Here is a 23,814-nt window from a genome sequence, read left to right on the forward strand (position 1 = left end):
TGCAGCAGGTTCTTGTTGTTTCTTATTTCTCTCTGTGTTTAGCTTGACTTGGAGTTAGATTTGTATGAATTGGCTCGATAATCTCGTGTTATGTGTTTGGAATAGAAATTTAGTATGTGAAATTTGATGGTGGAATGTATTCCGTTTTTGAATTTTTGAACCTTTGAATTAGTAGTTTGAATTGTGATTTTATTTAGTTTTATCAATAATAGGATTAAATTTAGGTTAAATTAATTCAAAATCCGCTTGTATTACCTGTCTAATTTTATAGTGTCTTTAATATTTTGAAGTGTTATTTTTATCCTCTAACTTTTAATTTGTTGGAAAAAAAGATTCCCCTATCTATTTTTGTTGTAATTGAAATACTTAAATTTGTGGCAACGAAACCATAATATATCACAAACGTGAAGATGTGATGTGCAACTGTAAGAAGGTTATATGCTTAATATGTCTAGATTTATAATTTGTTTGATAAAATGATTGCTAAGAATCTTGTTTGATGTTTCTGTATAATGGATGATAAACCAGGAATCTTGTGAAATCATGGGAATGTGTGACTATTTTTCTTTTCCAAATAAATTTGGTGAAATTTCTCCTTCTTGGTTTGTATGATCAGTCTCACTTGCTCTGTTCCTTCTCCTCCATTTCACAATTGCTAGTACAATCAATGAAGGAAAGCCTGTTTTGGAAGAAATCATTTTCAGACTGTTGCAAAGAGGCTAGAAGAAGGGTATTGCAATGGTGAATCAGGCTTCATTCTTGAAGGAATTCCAAGAACAATCTTCTCTGCCTAGTTTTTTAGTTATATAGGTAAGGGTACATGTTTTTTCTTTACCTAGGGTGGGTATGGTTGTGTAAGATTTCACTCTTATTTGATCCTTTTTTTAATTGAGTTCCCTTTGTTTTCTTTATACATTGGCTATTCCCATTTTTTCACAATTTGTGAAATTTTGTTGTACAACTCTATGATTAATTGATATTTTCTTTGTTGATCTGTTATATTAATTTATTATTTTCAATTGGATGTAACTGAATCAACAATTTTTACTATTTTATCTCAGTATATTTACTTTTAATTGATCTTCTTCCTCTATTTTTTTAAATCAATACCCTCCAAACTTATCAAAACTCAGAAACGTGGGAAGGATTTACAGACATTTGGAATGAAAATAAAGTAGCACAGGGACAACATTAAAGTTTCAAGACTCAGAAAAACAAATTAGATGAATCCATCCTCTACTTGCAAGGTATTTTTATCTATAATTATGGGGTAGTGAACTTGTTCTAAAATTGAGAGACGTAGGCAATTTAATGTGCTTGCGATCTTTTCTCTTAGATTTTGTTCAAATGAATTAGGTTATTTTCTATTACTCTTCACTGAAGGTAATAATATTTTTTGTTTTATTACTTATTTGTTCAGATTGTTGTTGTATCTACTTTGTAGGTGGGAGAATAGTTCTTGGGTTCCAAAAATTGACATCAGAGAAACTTGGGAAGACATCGTTAAACACTTCCTACTTGTCTTCAGCTTATTTTTTAGTCAATTAACCATTTTGTAATTAATTTTATTTTGAATTCTATTCTTATGTGTAACTAAGCATATATACTCCACTTGTTCAATGTAGAATATATATGTGTACTTCATGGTTGATACATAGGGATTTGTTGTCTAAACTATATGGAGTTGATCGTTGATACATAGGGATTTGTTGTCTAAACCATCGTTAAACACTTCCCATTTGTCTTCAGACGTTGGCAAAAAATCAATATTGAAGACGATGTTCGATTTGGGAAAGAATCGATATTGAAGACGATATTTGGCAAAAAAATCGATATTGAAGATCGATATCGGTTGAAAACTAACATGGAAGATAACTGGCATTGAAATCTTGGTCATTTATAATGTCAGTTTAAAATCGACATTAAAAACACCCGATATTGAGGACCTCTTTTATACCACAATCCAACATTGTATCCCTGTAATGTCAGTTTTAAACCGACACTAAAGTTCAGTTTTGTAGTAATGTTTCCATAAATCGGATCCTTGTCAAAGTCATAGCAAGGAAGACCTTGTGCTATTAGAAGAATTGAAGAAGACTACCAGTTCAAGGAGAAGTTTTTTGTTGTATTTGTGGATCAATAAAGATATGTTACTTAACCTTTTTCTTGACTATTTGTATTTTTAATTCGTTCAAGAAATCAAAGAATGCGATCACATGTTTCTGTTGGGATTCAAATCCTTCGGACTAGAGGGTATAAATTGGAGCGCACCTCTAATGACTTTGCAAAAGTAGAGAGGGGTAATAGAGGGCCTTTACAAACACGTGCACGCTGCCGTCGTTCATCCAGTCGGATGGGCGAGAGATTCGAGCAATTGTGCTTGTGCAGAAAAAAATAGTTTTATTTATTTTTATTTTATTTTTTAAATAGTTGAAACTTAATTGTTTCTAAAATAAAATGTTTTAGGGCCATTATTGTTCAAATCTGGAATTAATTTTTTCCAGAAAAAGTGTTTGCCCTTTCATCTTCTTTATCCTCTTCAAACGCTAGAGCACAACTAGATCTGTTCATCTTTGAAAAAATGGATTTGTTCTCTTCTATTTTCTCCTCTCCCCGATTCTGAGCAACTTCTTTCTCTCGATTTTATTCCTATCTTCCATCTAACGAGTGCACGTTTGAAGGTGGATATTGTGTTAACTTTATAGAGCAACCAACAAGAACTATTTGCACAACAGTCATATCGAATTTGCTTACAAGACAATGGTCACAACAAAATAGTTCCACGTTTGACGAGGAATAACATTTATAATCATTTAATGATATTAATATGATTTAATAAAATTTCTTATACATGTAGATTCATAAGCTAATCGAGAATGAAATTTAATTTTGTAAAGAAAACTGACATTTAATTTTGATAAAAAAAATTATGATAGGGTTGGTTTAAATCTTTACAAATTATAAAGCATAAAGACTAAATCACTTCTTAAATGTTCAAAGACTAAATTCTTATAGATTTGATAGTAAATGAACCAAATTGTTACCAACTAAAGTTTGGAGACTAAATTGTTGCTTTCATGAAGTTTAAGGACCAAAAATATTTTTTAACTTAAAAAAGTTAGTAGGAAAGAATTAAAGGCAAAAAAGAAAAAAAAATGTGTTGATAATTTAGAAGTATTAATTTTAGGTTATTTTGTAAATCAAATATAGAAAATGGAATTTCTCGTCGAGAAAAAACTTACGTGCAGCTAAGTTGCACCTATCTTTTGTACAACGCAAGTTAGATCCAATGAAAAACTATATTGTGACATTTTTATTTTATTTTTTAAATTTTTTTAAATTTTTTTTATAATAAAGAAGTAGAGAGTACATGAGTTAACTGTAGTCACCTAATTGCTCTTTTCTATTGGTATCAACTAGAATGACAGATCAGAGAAGTTAAGAAAGGACCGCGGAAAGAGGCCAATTTTTAATAATTGTAGTTATAATTTAGGTGTATTCATTTTCTTAATGGTTATAGTTTATTATTTAATTAGAATAATCAATAAACTTTTGTCTAAATTTCAATTAAATAAATTAGTAGGAGTATTCAGATTTTAAATAATTACCGTTAATTATTCTATTCAATTAATAACAATCAATAAATTTGAGGTACCATTATAATTTTTTGTGATTGGGTCATACTTGAATGGAGAATTAACTAAGAAGGTACCATTATATTTTCTACCGATTAGGTCATACTTGAATTATGAAAATCGGTCATAGCACAAGTGGGTACGTAGACCCTGACAGTTGGGTCTACACACGTAGACCCATGACTGGTCAAGGTAAAAATAACCCATCTTCGAGTGGTTAATCAGATACTTCATATATAAAATTCAAGTCTACATTTCAGATACAAACATACGAATTTAGACCAAATAATTTGTATCTCAAATATAAATATAAGAACTCTACAAATATATGAACTCCATACATCATATTTCAACTCAAAGTTCCAAAAAACTCATTAGGGCTCGTTTGATAATGTTCTTGTTTTTTGTTTTTTGTTTTTATTTCTCAATTTTAATAAACTGACCGGTTTGATAACTATTTCTGGTTCCTAAAATTTGAGAAATGTTCCTAAAAATGGGATCAAAATTCAGAAAATATAAAAAGTAGTTTCAAATTGAGGAAATATAAAAGGGAGTTTCTTCTGTTCTATTTCTATTTTATTCAAAGTTGTTCTAAAATGAAGTAAAGATTTGGGCTAATTGGTGAAAAAGTATATCTAAATCATTTTTCAATTTCATGGTACTAAGATCAAAACTCACTTGAGACCTTTTTATTTTATTTTTCTCTTTCTTTTAAATTTTCTTTTTCTCTATATTTTTTTTATTTCTTTTAAAATTAGTTATTTCTTTTATTTATATTTATTTTCTTCTTCCTTTTATATTTCCTTTTTCTTTGCATTTCTTTATATTTCTTTCTTTATATTTATTTTCTTCTTCCTTTCTTTTATATTTCCTTTTTTTCTATATGTTTTTTTTATATATATTTATATGTTAATTTAATTTTGAATTTTGAATATTCAAATATTTTGATTTATATATTATTTTGATTTTCAAATTTTAAATGTTCAATAGATTTTTTTTAAATATAGAAAAATGAACCACAATATATACACATATAACAAATTTAATTTTCAATTTTCAAATTTCAGATATTTAGATTTATATCTTATTTTGATTTTCAAATTTCAAATTTTTAATAGGGTTATTTTCAAATATAGGAAAATGAACCAAAATATTTATAAATGTAGCAAAACTTCGTAGATAGACTGTAATATTTTGCTATTATTTTTAAATATTATTAGCAATTTTGTCATTTAAAATAATTTTTCTTTTCAATATGTATATATAATTTTTTTTTAATTTTGAATTTTGAATTTTCAATATCCATTTTTATTTATTTATTAAATTTATATATATATTTTTTTATTTTACGTACATATGAAACCAACTATATATTTATAATAATATTAATTTTGTTTACTAAGATATTCGTTTAGGTTTATTTTAATATTTTTACAACCACGACATTTACATAATAATATAATTGAGTTAGATTTGAGACTACATCATTTAAAATTTAAAAAGAAATGACTTGAGTGAGAAAAAATATCGTAAATCAAATTTTAGCAACATATGAATGATTGAAACAATTGTATTATTGATATTAATTTTACATCAGAACTTATGTGTATACTATAGTTTAAATATTTGATAATTATTTTTTATATTTTAATGCATGCTATATATTATTTTGTTTTATATAATTAGATTATATTTAAACAATAAAAATGAAAAAAATGTAAGGAAAAAAAATACAAGAAATAAAATCAAATAAGTTTCTGAAAACAAGAAACAAGAAATAATTATCCAGTATATTCTTGATTCTTGTTCTCAGAAAAGAGAAAACAAGAAACAAGAAACTGGAAATAGAAACGAAACGGGTCCTTAACATCCTACAAACCTACACATATGGATGCAATTCTAGGAGACAATGTTGGCAAGTCTCATATCCTATTTTAAATCCCAATCCCCTTTACAAACAAAGGTAGGCGCCACATTAAAAGATACACGAAAATATAAATACTATATTAAAAAAAAAAAAAAAAAAACATACCCAGACTATTTATAAATTTGATACTAACTTGAGTATCGAGTTGTTGGTGGCTAAACACCACACTAGTGTATAAGATATTTTATTTTTAATCTAAATTTGGGTATAATCATAAATCAACGTTAAAGATAAACCGTAACTTAAAATAATTGAAAGTTTGAACATAGTGGAAGACAATAGACAAAGTTTATTTTGAATAAAAATAAACGTGGATTAATCAAGTTAGGTGTGATGGAAGGAAGAGGGTAGGCCCTAAACTTTGAATTATCTAAGCTCACTTCGCAACTTCCAATAATTTAAGCTATGTATCCAGGGTAAAAAAATAACCCTCATTTATATATATGTAGCACAGAAGAGGAAAATATTACAAAAATAGATATGGAGTTTCCCCAAGGCAAAGGGGTGTTAGAAAGAGTGATCGGTAGCGATGAGTGTAATTGTAACAAGGGGTTCTCCAGCAGCTATATGCTTATGAAGCCCCAAGAAGCAAAGATCTCAGATCTGGGCCGCCTCTTGTTTTCAAGCAACCTCAACAAAAGGAAATTCCTAGATTCAAGTCACCCCAAAGAATTCAATTTCTGGCACAGATTCTTCATCTTCCTTTCTATCATCATTTTAAAGCTCCTCCAAGTGTTTGCCACTCCACTCGCCTTCTTTGGGTTCTGCTTCGAGTTCTGGCTCAACTTTTTGTCTACTAACGACGGCTTCTCCGGCATCCTCCTCAATATCTTACGATGTAAACACGCAACTTTTTGTCTCTATAGCATCTCTAAATTAATTCATTCATTAATTAATGAGGGAATTATATATATGAATATGTACGTTGTGTTATTTGATTATATATGCAGTGAAGTTGAAAATACCGGAGAGCTCATCAGCGGAGTACCTGTCGGTGATTGGTCATTTGGATGGAAGAATAATGTTAGACAAAGACATTAAGCCTGGTGATGTCAACTACTTCGGAGCTCTTTGCATGATGGCTTCTAAACTCGCTTATGAGAATCAAGCTCGCGTTAAACTCGTTGTCAACGATGTTTGGAAGGTATGTTTTCACTCATCCTCCACCACTTATTCGGCATAATTTTTTTCTGAAAAATAATTCAACTAATGAGACTATTACTATTATCCCAAAAGTCATAAATTTTATAGAGAATTATAGATGTTGGTTATTTTATGTTCCGTTTGGTAATTATTTAATTTTTTTATTTTTGTTTTTTAAAATTAAGTCTATACACACTACTTTTGCTTCTAAATTTTTTCTTTGTTATCTACTTTTTACTCATGATTTAAATAGCCAAATCAAATTTTCAAAACTAAAAAAAAAAAAGTAGTACTAAAAATATTTCCACCGATCTCCATATGCATTCCTTTCAATTATAAAAGAAAAAATATTTAAAAAATATATATCCTTTTGAAAAGAGAAAAGTTTTCCATGTGCTAATTTATGATTGGATACTTGGGTGTGCTCTATAAAAATGGGTGCAGCTCAAGATGTATTCGAATATTTTTGGGGGAAAAAAATAATTTAAACTTTAACCATACATGTTATTTTCACCTACATTTGTGCTCAACATTTTTCTTTCAATTATGCAGATGGAATTCTTGGGATTTTTCAACTTCTGGAATGGTACGTACACTGTATTCCTTTTCCACTTTGCTACGAGCTACCTCAATCAAAGTGCGGACACATAAATAACATTTTTTTCCTTTTTGAAAAAGACGTAACCATATTTGAAAAATGAATAGAAAACAACAAAACAAGAATTTACGTAAAAGAGTAGAAAAGCTATGGCCTACCAGATAGAAACTCCAAGATGTGAAAATATATATCTAAGTTTGGTATACCATTCACCCCATTTTCTCTTACTCTCAAATACAAAGATGAGATGCAACTAGATTTAATACACATTTTTAATTAGGATGATTTAAAATGAAAGTTAATTGACTATTTTTGTAGTACTTGTAACCCATTACTTTAATTATGAAATCGATAAATAAAGAAAACAAAAAACATAAAATACTAGAGAACTAATGAGATTTAGGTTATTTACGGATGATGTGTTAGTTATGTCCAAAGGCATAGAGAGAACTTTACCAATCAAAGACACTTTTAGATTAGAGAGTTTATGTAGCTCTGTTCTCTAAATTTTAGGATCAAAATCATAAATAATGTAAATAACATAAATACAATAGATGATAGATTCAAACATTTCAACTATTCTAAATTTCGAATGCAAGGGATTTCTATTTTTTTAATATACCGTAAAAAAAAAAAAAAAAAACCGACAACCAGTTAATGACCTTCTTTGTATCTGTTAGAATATGAAGAAAAATGCTCAACACAAGCATTCATGATGCGGGATACGAAAGTTGGTCATCACGACACCATCATCGTGTCCTTCAGAGGCACAGAGCCATTCAATGCCGATGACTGGAGCTCAGATTTTGACATATCTTGGTATGAAATCAAAGGCGTCGGAAAAATCCATGGGGGATTCATGAAAGCACTTGGCTTACAGAAATCCAAAGGATGGCCCAAAAAAATAGAGAGACAAGATCATGAAAGACGTCCTTTAGCCTATTACACCCTCAGAAAAAGGCTAAAAGAACTTGTGAAAGAAAATGAGCGAACAAGGTTTGTAGTGACAGGGCACAGCTTGGGCGGGGCTTTGGCCGTCCTATTTCCTTTTATTCTGGCGTTCCATGACCAAAAGTTACTGCTGGAAAGATTAGAAGGAGTGTACACATTCGGACAACCTCGGGTTGGAGACCACAAATTCGGAGAATTTATGTTGAAAACATTCTCACGTTACAAGATTCGTTATTACAGATTCGTTTATGGTTTTGACATGGTCCCTAGATTGCCCCTTGACGACAAGGCGTTGATGTTCAAACACTTTGGACGCTGTATTTATTTCGACTTGAACTATGTTGCGAAGGTAAGTGTTGATAGTTTTTGTTAGTTTTGTGAGTGAAACCGTTTCAATAATTAATGATTTAGTTGTAATTAATTACATTTTTGGGGGGTTTGGCAGATTCTTGAAGAAGAGCCGTTCAAGAACTATTTCTCGATAGTGGGAGAAGTAGTGATGAGAATACAAGCATGTTTGGAGATAGGGAGAAGCTTCACAATTGGATGGATAAGGGGAAAAGAGTACGAGGAAAGAGTGCTTTTGAGGCTTGTGAGGCTGTTTGGATTGGTATTGCCTGGAGTTCCTGCTCATTGTCCTCAAGATTATGTTAATTCAACTCGTTTGGGTTCAACAGACATCATCTTTTCTCCGCCTAAAACCGAGTATGATGTAAAGATTCAGTAATACTTTATCTTTTTCTTTCCTTTTTTTAATAATAAAAATAATAATTGTTGCGCTATAAGCCTTAGCTTGGTATTTATAATTTGTGGTAGCTTTTAATATAATGGTTGTGAACTATATTTTAATAAAATATAGCTGTAATACTAAACAAATTAGTATCTAATAAATTTCAGCTTTAAATATAAACAAATTAGTTATTATGTTGTGTTTGGTAAATTCTAGATATGATAACTAAAATATACATATTATTAAAATTTATATTTTTTATACTTCAAAATTTTTTAAATAATGCTTTAAAATGCTATGGATTGTTTGTTCTAAATCAATTGTTGAGTACTAAGGGAAAGAGCTTTAATTTAAAATAAATATTGTATGATTTACCAAAAAGAGGAAAAACTTTTGATAAATTATAAGATAGATTTTGGTTATGTGAGAAATATATATATATATATATATATATATATATATATATATATATATATATATATAATAAATCTTAATTTTGAAGGATAAAATTAAAATTTGAAAACTTATTTAAAAAAAAGGACATATATTCCATCAGAATTTAAAAGAAAGTGACAACTGATTTTTTTTCTTCAAAAAAACAACTGGTTTTTGTTTTAAGGGAATTTGCCATGGATGACAAATCCAAAATGTATAATTAGGAATGTGTCTTCAAAATCTGAAAAATTGTAAATATGGAAAATTTTTCAAATTTAAAATTTCATTTATTTCACATTTCAATTTTGCCCTTTTAACAAATTTGCATTTTTTTTTGTTATATCATTCAACTAATATACTACATTTAAAGTATATCAGATATGTATTTTTTTTCCCATTAATTTGTATGCTTTTTGTTTTTTAGTTTGCGACAATATGAGTTATGACTCATTTTAATTTTTGTATTTGCTACATTCTTTTATTTCTTTTGATAGTTTTTTTTTTTTTTTAAATGATGTTCTTTCTTTCATGGTTAAGTACAAATGTACAATAGAACCTAAAACTCACTAACACTCAATTTAATATACTCATTTTGAAAATTTGGATATGTTTGGATTAACTTGAGAAAAAAAGTATTTTTTTAAAAAAATATATCATTTTCATGATTTTTTTAAAAACACTTAAATAACTAGTCATTTTCAACCGTAAATCAAGTGTATCAAGCGTCTATCAATAGTGTATCAAATGTTTATCAGCAGTGTATCAAGTATATCACACGTATACAAGTAGTGTATCAAGTAGGACCTTTAATATTAATATTGTTGTTTTCAAAACTTATTAGAGAAATATTGTTGTTTTGAACTTATTAGAGAAATATTGTTATTTTGGGAGTTCGAGGCTAGAGGTCGAACGGTGAGAACTCGACTAATATGGAGGTCGAACATTGAGAACTCAACGAACAAAGAAAAACTTGGAAACAATACATAAGCCGAAACTTCAACCTTCGACAAGGGAAATCTCGCGAATCTCGCTTACGTTGTCAAAGGTTGAAGTTTCGACACACATCCACCCTCACAGAGGAAATAAAGTAATGAGATGATATACTATATGTATATGTGTACTCGAGCTGTTTCTAACAACCTATGTATTTTGTTATCATTTCGAATTAGACGGAGGCTTGTGGGATTGACGTGAGGGGGTGGAGATGGTTATATTTCTGGGAGCGAACTCCAGACGAATATGAAGCGCATGGATACAAGTTATGCCTTGAAATGAAAGACAATTCCGAATTAGCTTTGTCTACGAACAAAATTTAGTATATTAGGTTGTTGAAGGTTACACACATGTCAAAACTTCAAAGCGATTAAGGAGATAAGTGGGCTGAAGCAGATTAAGGAGAGAGTGAGATTCAAAGCAAGATAGTAGGAGAGAGCGAGATGTTGAACGAGATTTTAAGAGAGGGCGAGATTCAAAGCGAGATTTTAGGAGAGAGCGAGATGACTAATCTGACTAACATTGAACTTGGTAAAATGAAATTGTTGAATAATTGAAAAATGAGATTATTCAGGAATACACATTGAATGCTAAGATTACGCATTGAGTTTCTGGTAGTAGATCCATAATCAAAAAAGTGTTTATGATTGTTCCAAAAGAAATGAAAGCTAGTAATCATTAATGGAAAAATAACAACAATAACAGAGAGAGCGAGAAAGCGAGAGAGCAAGAGCGAGGTCTTAGAAGAGAGCGAGATCTTAGGAGAGGGCGAGAATGAGAGAACAAGATCTTAAGAGAGAGCGAGACTAAGAGAGCGAGAGTCTTCACTTTATTTGGACTTTCCATAGACATATATATAAAAAAAAAAAAAAAAGAGAAAAAAATAGCTAATAATCATACTATAATTGAATAATCATTAGATTATAATTGAATATATTAGATTATTATACTATAATTGAATAATCAGTAGACAACAAATTGAATATATTAGATTATTATACTATAATTGAATAATCATTGGACAACAAATTGAATATATTAGATTATTATACTATAATTGAATAATCATTGGACAACAAATTGAATATATTAGATTATTATACTATAATTGAATAATCATTAGACAATAAATTGAATATATTAGATTATTATACTATAAATTAAATATATTAGATTATTATAATGTAAAACTTTATTGATTACAAAAAAAAAATGAATATACAGTAGATTATTATAAAAAAATTGAATATACAATAAATTATAATAAAAAATTGAATATACAATAAAATGAATATATAATAAAAAAAATTATTTATTATTCAATCTTTAACTATCTGGAGCCCGTCTTAGTAACGAATGACACTTCCTTCGATTATGTCCTAACTAGTTACAAACTCCACATCGTTGTCAAGTGGCTGGTTCTGTTCAATCCATCTCGTTGTGATAACATGAACTTTTCGGTCTACCAGATCTTCTCAACAACGATGGATCAGGATGTAAGACAGGCATATTAGGGTGCGTGATCCAATAATCTTCATGCGATACAGGTTTAAATTGAGGAGAGTAACATTCAGCATACGTTGACAATTTGTTGTAGTCCTCAATAAAATCTTTGTAGTTCATGTTAAAATGTGAGCAAACGGTCATAAAATGCGAGCATGGAATGCCGAATGCTTGCCACTTGTTGCATGAACAGTACCGCTCGGTATGATGGCTTGTTCGAGATCACTAAGTATGAAACACCTGAGAGAACTTATAACGCATGAAGAGGTGTGTTTAATTTCAGATCGACATGCTGGTATAATTGCAGTAGTGAACAACCCAGCAAATGGTTAGACAGGACCGAAATGTCACTATAGGGGAAAAACGATAAATTGGCCCAGCTATACTTACAGAAATATACCTGTAGTGAAGAGAGTGCAACTGTCAATTTTTAGTGAAATGTCCAACAGTTAACGGATGGTAGATCCTATGACTAAAGAGTTTAGTCAGTTATTCACGTACCGTTGGAGCTTCAAGCTACAGGTCCATAAGGTCCCCTTGGTAACTCAATGGATTTAAGTTGAGAATCAGTTCTTGGAGTTAGTTTGAAGTGTTCAAATTAACAAGAGGAAATTCATTTATATATGATATAATTGGTGTGATGTATGAGATACATCAAGTAGAAGATTAATGTAAATATGATTTACATTTAGTACCATAAAAAAGAAAAAAGAACTATGGTTTATGTGTTCCGTGAGATGAAATATTAAAACTATAGGTTATAAATATAATATGGTAAGTTAGTTATCATATTTATTTATAATAATATTAATTATTTGATAATTAAATTTTTTTCTATAATAACCGATTGAGTAGGAGGTTATTGGTGGTTTTATGGTAACCGTGAGATAAAAGGGAAAATGTTTTCCTAAATTTAGAGGGTTGCCATTTTTGGAAAGAACTTACAGAGAAAGCTATCAAGTGAAAGTGTTTCACTAAGCGATAGCTATAGAGAGACTAAACGATCGTGGAGTTTGACTATACGATAGTTCATCGGCTGATCGTAGCTAAATGATCGCGTGGCTTTGCCTATACGATAGGCTACCATTTACTACACGATCGAGTACATCGTCTAGATGATAGACAGCTTCTTATCTCCCACTTGCTCGATCGTCTACACGATTGTTGTCCTCCAGTCTCTTCCTTTAACCAAGTCCATACAGAGCCCACAATTCCTGGATTCTCACACCGAGAATACCAAGGTAACCATTGTGATGGTGTCCTCACTCAACTCGATTGGTTTCGAGGAGCCGTTCGCCGTTCGTTGGATTCTTGATCGTTGTGTTCATTTTGTTCGTGCTGTGCACCGGTCATTGCGTTCGAGGGCTATGTTGCCGTTCTTGGACGCTTGGAGATTGATCGAGGGAGTTTGAATACTCTATCCCTTGATTCAATCGTTTAGCATGCTGTAATTTCTTGTTATGTATGACCTGTTAGTTTCCGTTCTAGTAATGTAATTGTTTATGTTCAACTTCAAATGGAATTTGGAACGATCCTTCCGCTACTCATGGAAATCCTCATGTTTGATTTCCTTCAATAACATTGTTCATAACATCATTTAATGTGTGATAGTACTTCCATATTATTTTCAATATATATATACAATTCAATTCTATCGATTTCCTTAAACGAGTTTAGTGCTTCAATGAATGAAATTATTAGTTTGAGATTTTAATTAATACAAAATAATTTAAGATTTAAGATAGTAAAACTATGTATAAATTTGATTCCATTTCTAAATAAATTAACCTCATGGTTTGTACATAAAGAAGTCCGACAATAATAAATGATGGATGGTCCACCAAAGACACGAAAAACAAAGTAGTAAGCAATAATGACGAAGCTATAATTAGAAAATGGGATGTATTTGAAGCCCTATGATATTTCATATATACATAAACAAGTAAACTTATCTTTTTCCAGGTGGAAATAAACACTTCAAGAATTATATTATTGGAGTTTCATGGACCCCAGCTGAATATATAAAAAATTTTGAGGAATTTAGTTGATACAAGATGTGTCGGTGATGATTCACATTTGTCCATCTTATTAATTAAGAGAGATCGAATTTCTCCACCTTACATGATATTGTTGGACTTAAAATAAAATAAAATAAACGTTTAATTATCCATCATGATTTTTTTAATAATCAAAGTCACCTAATTATATACATTAATGTCGATGAATAAAACTCATAAATTAATTGAAATGTAGAATGGAACTCTTTTTTTTCCCTTTTTTGAGTTTGAACACAAAGATGAGTGGACATTTATAGTGCCTTGTACCTTTTGATCAAATAATATCTTAATAGTATCTTAATAAGTTAAGTTAGACTCAAATTGACATTTCAAACATAGAACCTAGGTTAAAACTACCAGTACTTTATTTATAGGATAAATTACCTTTTTACCCCTAGTGGTTTAGGCAATAGGTCATGTCATCTTAGACTTCAAAATTGTACAATCAAGCTCACCAAATTTAGGAAATAGATCAATTTTGTCTCGAAATAATGCCTTCATTAAAGAGTTAATGAAGACATCAACATGACAATTATTAATAAAACTCAATTCCCCGTTCTGCGAAGTTGGGTTTTGAAATCAAAGGTGGGAGGCCCAATGATTCAATGCACAAATTCTCATCTTGTCTATCACTGATTGTTTTCCTCATTCTTTTGGTTGCTTAATTAACCACTGTTTTTATAACAAATTATTGAAAGTGATCAGAATTAGATTGCACCTAACTCAACTAATCTCACACTAAATGAGTCCTTGATTTGTATGGCATGTCTCAGCCACTGCAGGACAGTACACTCTTTTCAGCCTTTTTCAACAACCTGATATCACAATGGGTGGCAATTCAAAACACGAGGAACATCAATATTTCCTGCTCAACAGCCATAAGCCAGCTATTATTACTCTTCTGGAACAAGTGTACAATGCAAGATCTACAACGACGCAGAACCGACCAAAGCTAAGCTAGTGTAAATTTCTAAGACGACGAAACTATCAGAGGCTAACTTGAGAAATCAGGAAGCATGGCAGATGAACCAACGCTTGAGGGAGCCAATCCACACATGCTTGTGAAATGGGAGAAAGTTATTAGTGTTGCCAACTCTCTGGTTTCGATCGCCTGCAGGTGAGTTCCTCATTTTGTGTGCTTTCATCTGTGCCTTCCTCAGCTTCTTCAATATCTTATCCATTGATGATGATCTTGCCCTTTCAAGTTTCATCTGAATCAACAAGGCTCGACATCAGTGAACCACCTAGCTTCTTCTAGTTCTAATACATTGCCATTCTAATTTGACCAAGACTAACATTCATGACAAAACTATTGTTTTGAATTCAAATGAAATTTTGGGGCAAAAAAGTCCACCAATAGAGGAAGCTGCTTTAACCTTTGGTCGGGAGCAACTTCTTATAACATTCTAGTATTTCTCTATGTTTTCTCTCTATTTTTTTTTTCCAATAAAACAGAGTGAAAGTTGCACATGTTGAAGCTAAAAGTAAGCCTAACCTCGAGTTTGCGAATTGCAGCTTCAGCTTTGGCCTTCTGCAAATTCTCCCATGCTGTTATCTTGGCTTCTTCTCTCTGCAACCTAAACATTACAATTCGATTTAGTGGAAACTTTTTTCACACTGTCAAGAGATTGTTGGCAACTCCAGGCAAATGTATGATAGATACGACTGGATTCTGTTGTCAGACACAGTTATTTCCTATGCAAAACCCAGGCATTCTAGTTCAAGGATGTATGTCAGATAATTGATTTTACATGTCATGGGAAGCTTAAAATCTTTTAGGTATGCAGATAAAATATCAATCTAAAGAAGGGAGATCAAGATCAAGCAATGTTGGAAGTTTGAACCCTGTGATTGGCATTGATTTTCAATATAGTAGGGAGAACTATTTGTTTGTTTGTTTGTTTTTGTATTCATGTTCTTAGTTGAGTTAGTTAAATTGAAAGCTTTAACTCTATTTAATTGAATCCTGAACTTGAATGATTGGTGAAATCAATATTTTCTCTCAAAACCAACTTAGAAAAGTGCTAATATACAAACCAAGCAACAAAACATCAATTCAAATCCAATCAACATATCAACCAAAGCCCAGTTATAAAATGGCTAAATCCAACAACAAAAACAACCAATCATAGTCTGGGAATTAAACAGATAACAACTACGCTCAAACAACACCAAAACACTCAAAAAGACAAGCAAGATAAATGAGCAACACCACTACAAAACTAGCATTAAAGAAAGTAGTTCACACTTGAACGCAAATCCCTATGAGAGACATATTGACTCAGATAATAGAGAGTAATATTGTACCATTTAGTTAAGTTCAAGAGCAATCCAACGAAATTAGAACTTCAAAGTTAAATTTTATACATTCAAATAAGAACAAAATCAAAATGAAGTTCATTTTAAAATGTTGAAAGGAAGACCTACTTGGAAACCTGAATAGCTGCCTCTGCAATATCCAGAGTTGAAGCTCCAGCTTCCGCAACATTTTCATCCAAGTTTCCAAGGTGTGGAAAGTTTTCCTCGGTCAATCTAAGTTTATGCCCTTTGGATCTCTGCATCACCGTGGCTCCCTTGTCTACCTCAACATCTCTCACTTCTTGTTTAGAACAATGGTCGCTCTCTTTTCCAACCATAGACTGATGAGTTGAAGGGGATGAAGAGGAAATCGAACCATTCCCCTGAGGAGATGAAGGTGTGAAATCTTCACTGCTCATTTGGGTTGCCATATTCCTTTGTGAAATAACGCCTGAATCCATTGTCTCATCAGAACCACCAAATTTTTCATCTGTGGATATGATACAAGTGCCACAAAGAACATCTTGAGAACCACCAATTTCTAACTATCTTCAATATCTCAACAAAATGGATCTCCAGTGTTCCAACTCTTTAAGAATGAAGATGAAGAGACAACTTAATCCCAGCCTAACAATCTAACATCATTGTGATCTAAGCAGATATGAAAGTTAGAGAGACTTGATTTTCTACTCAATCACTGTTGCAAAGAAACTGAACTGTACTTAATATTAACAATTAATACAAGCAACCAACATGAACATCATTTAATACTAAAGACAGTAAACTTCCAATTCAGCCAAAACTAAATAGATTGCTTCTAAACTACCCGGAAAATAAAGGGCTACCTTGAAAGCTTGGCAGTGGCGACTCGCTCAGTATATTTGACCATCTGGGTGCAGAAACTAATCGTTGGATGGTATACTCTGGGTAAGATTGTCCCCTCTCAATGCTACCGCCATAGCAGATAGAAACCCCATCAGCCACTAAGACTCCAGTGGAAAGAGCAGAGCCTAATTTGGAGGCGGCGAAACCCCCATTCTCAGGTGTTGGAATTGCAGGTGAATAATGGGAGTAATTAGAAACTCCAGGCGACCCAATAGGGCCACTCTTGGACTTGGGTCTTCTCTGTAGGTGAGGCTGCAAACTTCTGCTGAACCCATTTCCCATAACAGGGCTACTAATCCATCGCTCGGCGTCCTCCCATTTGGAGGGCAGTGTCCTACCGTAAAAAGGTGTCAAAGCAGCTATAGAGGCATTTCTCCGGCGGGTGTTGCTATTAGGCTGAGGTATTCGCTCGGAGCTGCAACCCCTTTGGTTCATGACATTGATTTCCCAGTAATTTGGGACTCCAGGGCTTGGAAACGCACTGAAATTGTGGGAAGAACTGCAACTTCTTTCCTTCATTATGAACAGTATAACACAGTAAGAGTAAGAAGGGTGTTTGGGTTTTGCTTTTTCCCTACGTCCCTATCCATAGAATTTTGCTTTTGACACTATTCTTCCGTCCATTTTTGTCCAATATAGCTATGGTCTGTGGGAGTGTTATGGAAACTTTTTTCTTTCACTTTCTTTCCTTTTGGCGGGAGGCTAGAAGGTACGGCAGCGAGCGATCCTAACTTAGCTTGCTTCCCTTTGGTTATTATAAATTGGAGTGAATTAGAGGGTTTGGAATAAAGGGTGATCAAAGAAGGACATTGAGAATCATATCAGATTTATTACAAATTAGAATGTATGAAAGTCGACGAACTACGCATTGAAGATGATGGGAATCTTGAAAAGCACTTCGACCAATGTGGAGATTTTTATTTTTCATGTCGTTCCATCTTTGCCTGACGGATTGATGGATCAATTGTCTTTCAAGGCTTTGGGTAAGTTTAAGAGATGGGTGGGTTTCTAATGTCCAGTTTCAATCAACGATTTGTTTGGTAGCAAATTTGTGTTATTTTATGATTTTAAGAGGATAAAGTTGATTGTGGCACCTTTTTGTTTTGGTCTCCAATTTTGCTCAATTAGGTTATGATTGGTTTTTAAAACCTAAATTATAGAAAATATCCCTACACTATTTATCTTGCATAAAAAATATTTTGAACTTTCATAAATTTTAAAAGTACTCTCAACTTCTAAAAATAACATTTTTTCTAACAGAAAAAAAAGGTTAATTTTCGATAGAGGTAAAAAAACACCATTAAACTTCCAAAATTTTATAAAATATTATTATGAAAAGAAAAGTTAAAAAATGTTCTTACAACTAAAATATAAACAAAAATTGTTAGGTTAAAAATCACTTACACTCTCTAAACTTTCATAAAAGTAACAATTGAATCCCTAAACTTTTGCTTGTAACAATATAGTTACTATACTTTCAAATTTGTAACAATTTAGTCCCTGAAATCTAGTATGTAACAATTTAGTTCTTATAATTTCAAATATATAACAATTTCATCCCAGTCGTAGAAATTAGTGTGAAAATTTAATGAGTTTTCTTACATAAATAAATCGATAAACTAATTAAAAACTCAATATTTTTATTAAATATAAAGTTTACATCATAAAATAATAGAAATTGACATCCAATTTTGAAGATTTTTTTACTTTAAAGACTAAATTGTTACAAATTTGAGAGTATAATAACTAAATTATTACATACTAAAGTTCAAAGACTAAATTGTTAAAAAATTGAAAGTACAAGGATTAAATAGTTACAAACCAAAGTTTGAGAACTAAATTGTTACTTTCATGAAAGTTTAGGGACAAAAAGTGTTTTTTTAACCAAAATCGTTAATACATCTTACTTCTTAATTTTTTTTCCTCTTTTTTCTCCCTTCTCTTCTTTAGTATTCTCTTACTTCCATTTTTGTCAACTTCTAAACTACCCATAAAATAAAGGACTACTTTCTTCATATACTTATAGTAAGGTCATTTTTTTAATTTTTTTTTTTTTTTAAGTTTAAAGTTATTTTCAAAATTTTTGAAAGTTCATGAGTATTTTAGAAACAATACGCTAACTTTTTTCATCAAAACTAAATTTAAAGGTATTTTGAACTCTTTTTGAAAGTTTAAGTGTATTTTTGAAACTTTTGAAAATTCATAAATATTTTTTACACAAAATGCAAAGTATAGGAACATTTTTTATAATTTAGCCGTTTTTAAAAAATAAGTTTTCTATTCTTTCCCTAGCCTCATAATTGTTAGAGTGGCTGTAAAATATCAATCACCTAAAAGAATTTATAGCAATTTTAGATCCAGTTTTTGGAGTCTACCAATGATAGACTATATTGCTAATATGAGTCTATCATTGATAGACTTTACTATATTTACAATAATTTAAAAAAAATTGCTATATACTTAATTATTAGTTTTAAAATTTGTTACTCATGGTAATTACCCTTAATTCTTGTCCAATTTTTATTTCATATCCCCTTTAGCTTTCACTAGCTTTCTCACTCCCTTTGCACGTGAAGTGATTTTTTTTTTTCTTTTATGACCTTAATTTCTAATTGTTAATGTCATTTGCCACGATTTTTAAAAATAATGAAAGATGACCCTCTACCATTATCCAAATGTACTAATGTTGTGTAAATCACATTGTTCCTTGTACACCTTTAATGAGGGGTTTAAACCGAGAAGTGTGATTCAGAGAGCTAAGAGGAGTGTAAGTGCAAATGAGGAGGAGTGTGGGTGAGAGAGCAAATGGGAGTTGGAGTGACAAAGTGAAGGAGCATGAATAAGTGAGGAAGGCGACGAGTCCAAGTAAGGGAGGAGGAGTATGAGTGTGAACACGAGAGAGTAAGAAAGTGACATAGCGTACTATTGTACGAATAATCTTTGTTTAGATGATATATATAAACCATCTAACCCTTACCTCCACATTACTTCTGTATTTTATACTAATGAAGAAAATTATAGGTTAAATAGTATATTTGAGTTTAATTTTTTTTAGTTATTAATTTAGAATAGTTAGTGTTTAATTAATATTTTAGGATTAACTAGTTAATTGTCTTATTTCCTTGTTAGTCAACTTAAGGTTGTAATAAGAAACTTTTGGGAATATTATTCAAATATAGAACATTTTGTTTTTTGGAAAGTCTCTCCCAATCTTTTGGGATGGACTTCCTTTATTTAGTCATTGATTTAGAGTGCATCTTCGCTATTTGTAGATATAACTAACACACTGTTAATAAATTACGAAACTTTATATGTCGTCTTTTTTTTTTTTATTGTTTTGTCATAATAAACTTAATTGGATACTCATTAAAATTGTGAAGGATAGTATGAACCATCAACACGATTTAAGTGCTTTTTGACTCGGACAAAAAATCAAGTTTCATTATTTTCAAAAATTGGAACGACCGACCTTTAACCATTTGAAATTTAGATTATCCCTTAAAAAAAAGGAAAAAAAAATTTCAAAGCATTGGACGCGAGTGTTGGGGTTGGGTTGTAGGTTAAGAAAAACGCGTACCACACGAAGTCAATTTAGAAGGGGTTGAAACTGTCAATATATTGATTTTTGAGGAGCATTGGATAAATTTTGTTTTAGGAAACTGCGATCATTTCGAATTTTATTTATTATTTATAAACTTTGAGAGATTCAAAACTAAGGATGTAGAAGAATAATAATTAATAAACAATGGTTGGAATTAAGTCAATATAGAAGGTGGTACTTTCTCGGTAAAGGAAAAAGACAAATGGGTCATTGAATTTTGGATAAAGTGGAAGATTCAATTGATACAAAGAAAGATTTGTTTTTTGTTTTTTGTTTTCTGGAATGGCAACTCTGCCTCTTCTAATGCTTTCGGTGCAAATAAATAAAAATGAATTATTAAAAATAGTAAAACAGCCAGCCTTCAAACATGGCTTGATTGCTTCCTTTCACATGCCTTTGCCCCTTTCTCCCACAATAGTTTCATATGCCTTACAGTACATTACTCGAGGCCACTGATTTTTTTCCCTTTTGTTCCTAAGAAAGCTTACAAAGTATACATTTTTAGTTTAATTTAATTATGATTAAAAACTCGCTAGAATTTAGAAGTAGTTTTGTTTGGACTTTGTCAGACAGTTCACAGATTCTTTCTATTGTATCTTGACTTCTTATTAATTTTGCACTTGACTAGACTTACATGTTTTATGATAAATAACGAGTGTTCTATAACTAAAATGAAAGTTAAATTTTTACATTTGAGTAATAGAAAATGAAAATTTCAAAAAAAAAAAAAAAAAGCCATGGACGATGTTCCATGTGCAAGTAAAGACATAAAGTAAAGTAGTAGAGCTAGACTTGACATGACCACACAACATATACTATCATCGATCTCTATCAATATGTTGTGTATTTTACCTACAAGAATATTTGTGAGTAGGTAAATATCAGGGAATATGCTTGGTAAATAGTCCCTTTAATTTGAGCATGAACTAGTCCAAAAAACAAAGGAAAAACTCCCTATAGTTGTGTAGGACAAATTTTGAACAAAAATATAATCAAAACAAACTTTAATAAATAAAAGTAAAGGCCGTGGGGACTTAGTAGTGCAGAGTACGTAAACCCACATCTATAGACACAAAAGATCTAGGCAAGTGACTAGAATAGTCAAATACATAATTGGGAACACCTAACCTATTGAAACTGTGTGTTAAAACTCGAGGGGAAGATCTTGATTATTTCAAGTTCTCCCAGTTAAACTATTCTAGTTGTATTAGTTTTTAATCGTGCAAGAAACTCGTGTTTCTTTAGTTGTTGGAAGTCCTTTGTTGGTTTGTCCATTGCCTCGTTTATCTAGTTTGATTTTATATTCTAAGCTCACCTGCATGAGAGTTACTCACACGTGGTGCAAGCCTACCATACTCTGATGCCTAAGTTAGTACATAGAATGTATAGTTCATCTAAGCAAAGAAAGAGTAAGGTCAAAACTTTACTTTGGAGATTACTTACTTCTCCTTTAGAGGTTATTGGATGCGGATATTTGTAGTGTCCTTTCTCTAACACCTGTATGTGGTTATGTGTATCTCCAACAATGTTGAGATAGTTGCGATGCTTGAGGTTGAAAGGTGCTAGGCAAGTTCAACTTGCTTATTTCACGAACCGCATATATTCACTGGCACAGCTAGTTAATCGAGAACAAAAGGTTTTAACTTTTTCCTTTTGAGACTTGTTTCCTCCTGTCACCTCCAAATTTCTCTTGGACTTGCTTGGGCCCAACTATGGGCTTTGGCCTTGCTTGGATTACATGCTTACTTTGATGGTTTTCTAGTTAAAATGATTAAGAAAATGTGACATAGCGATGAATTTTAAAAAAGGAAAAAAATTCAAAGTGCTTTTGGTCATATCTAGAATAGCATCATTTGAGAGGAAACAAACTTTGTATTCACCCTCTAATGATCAAAAGACTTCTTCGAGAAATAATATGTGCAAAAGGTAAGCATAGCATGAATAGAATTTGAGGCATCTCTCTAAACACCATTAATGGATGAAAATTAACGCTAAAATATTATCATATAGTAGAGAAAGACATCCAAAAAATGGTAGAAACCGATAACAATAACTCCTCATTTACACCATCTAACAACTAATTGGGGAAATCAAAACTCCAAAAGATTCCACCATCTTCCAAATTAGAAGAAAGAATGATAAAAAAAGTTTTCAAAGCCAATTGCAACATGAGAAATACAATGAGCTCCACGATTCGCATCCTTGTGGCAAAATGTAAAAGATAGTGAAGAAGGACCCAATGATAGCATTATCTCTTCGATTTCCTCAATAGAATTTCCCACATCAACGAGATTATCACAATTTGGTTTAGTCCACAACCCCTTTTGCATTAGATTCAACTATAATGGAGGGGGAGTATAAGCCCTAAAACTTTGTTAAACCCCTCGAGAAAACTTGACTTGCATAGGAACATCATATTAAAAAGTTTATATTTGGGATTAAAGATAAGAATTTGATTAAGAGTTAAATAAGAAAAGTTGGAATTGACCTATGTAGCATGCGTTGGAGCATGATCAACTCATCAACCTTGAGAAGTATCCATCTAGGGAGTATGAATAACACACCTTGCCTAGAAGAGTTCAACATATTTCCATAAAGTTTGATTATTTGACGCAAACACTTGAGAAGTAAGTATGGAACATTCTAAGGAATCAACCAAAACCTCATCTTTTGAACGCATAGAAGGCTGAAGATTGGAAAATTGGATAACTGTTAGTAGGAAGGATGGGCTTAGCCTTGTAGTATGCATTGGAATAGGTGGAAACAAGTTTAACTCTTCAACCCTAGTCATTTCCTTAAATGTTGGACGCATGTTAAGGACACCTTGGGCACATGGTTGGACAAGTGGAAGTAATATTGGATGCATACCTAAGGGAGGTGAAGGCTTAACAAAAAAAGAAAGTAGTGTTGGGCTTTATTTACTTTGCAGGTCCAAAATGGAGAAGGAGATCAATCCAAACTGTAGAAAATAACAAGGTATTTAAGTGGGTTTTATTGGGTTATTGGAAAAATTAAAGGCCAAATGGCATTCTTGTAATTAATAAGCAGTGGTATTTTT

The 23,814-nt window shown here is 31.4% G+C and overlaps 2 protein-coding genes and 1 long non-coding RNA gene across 4 annotated transcripts; 2 read left to right on the top strand and 1 right to left on the bottom strand.

Moving 5' to 3' along the window:
* The first annotated feature begins 405 nt into the window (after positions 1-405).
* LOC150037280 (uncharacterized) lies at positions 406-2,098 on the top strand. The gene is made up of 3 exons (XR_016528751.1): positions 406-810; positions 1,134-1,247; positions 1,445-2,098. It is a non-coding gene; the product is annotated as an uncharacterized LOC150037280 (long non-coding RNA).
* A 3,741-nt stretch (positions 2,099-5,839) lies between these two features.
* On the top strand, positions 5,840-9,168 carry LOC120072654 (triacylglycerol lipase OBL1-like). The gene is made up of 5 exons (XM_039025087.2): positions 5,840-6,400; positions 6,513-6,706; positions 7,258-7,291; positions 7,984-8,603; positions 8,700-9,168. Exons 1-5 carry the CDS (start codon positions 6,043-6,045, stop codon positions 8,979-8,981), a joined length of 1,488 nt encoding a protein of 495 aa, XP_038881015.1. The 5' UTR covers positions 5,840-6,042; the 3' UTR covers positions 8,982-9,168.
* A 5,665-nt stretch (positions 9,169-14,833) lies between these two features.
* On the bottom strand, positions 14,834-18,003 carry LOC120074722 (uncharacterized). 2 transcript variants are annotated; one of them, XM_039027941.2, is made up of 4 exons: positions 17,116-18,003; positions 16,400-16,760; positions 15,468-15,549; positions 14,834-15,183 (listed from the first exon to the last, which is right to left on the bottom strand). In XM_039027941.2, the coding sequence occupies exons 1-4, from the start codon at positions 17,672-17,674 to the stop codon at positions 14,980-14,982; spliced, it is 1,206 nt and encodes a 401-aa protein (XP_038883869.1). In that variant the 5' UTR covers positions 17,675-18,003; the 3' UTR covers positions 14,834-14,979. The 2 variants fall into 2 exon arrangements, with proteins under 2 accessions (XP_038883869.1, XP_038883870.1); XM_039027942.2 differs by having other exon boundaries at positions 16,400-16,721; positions 17,116-17,807.
* Between the last annotated feature and the right edge of the window lie 5,811 nt (positions 18,004-23,814).

The sequence above is a fragment of the Benincasa hispida genome, chromosome 3, assembly GCF_027475165.1.
Source record: "Benincasa hispida cultivar pf3 chromosome 3, pf3_genome.v1.1, whole genome shotgun sequence".
Taxonomy (NCBI): domain Eukaryota; kingdom Viridiplantae; phylum Streptophyta; class Magnoliopsida; order Cucurbitales; family Cucurbitaceae; genus Benincasa; species Benincasa hispida.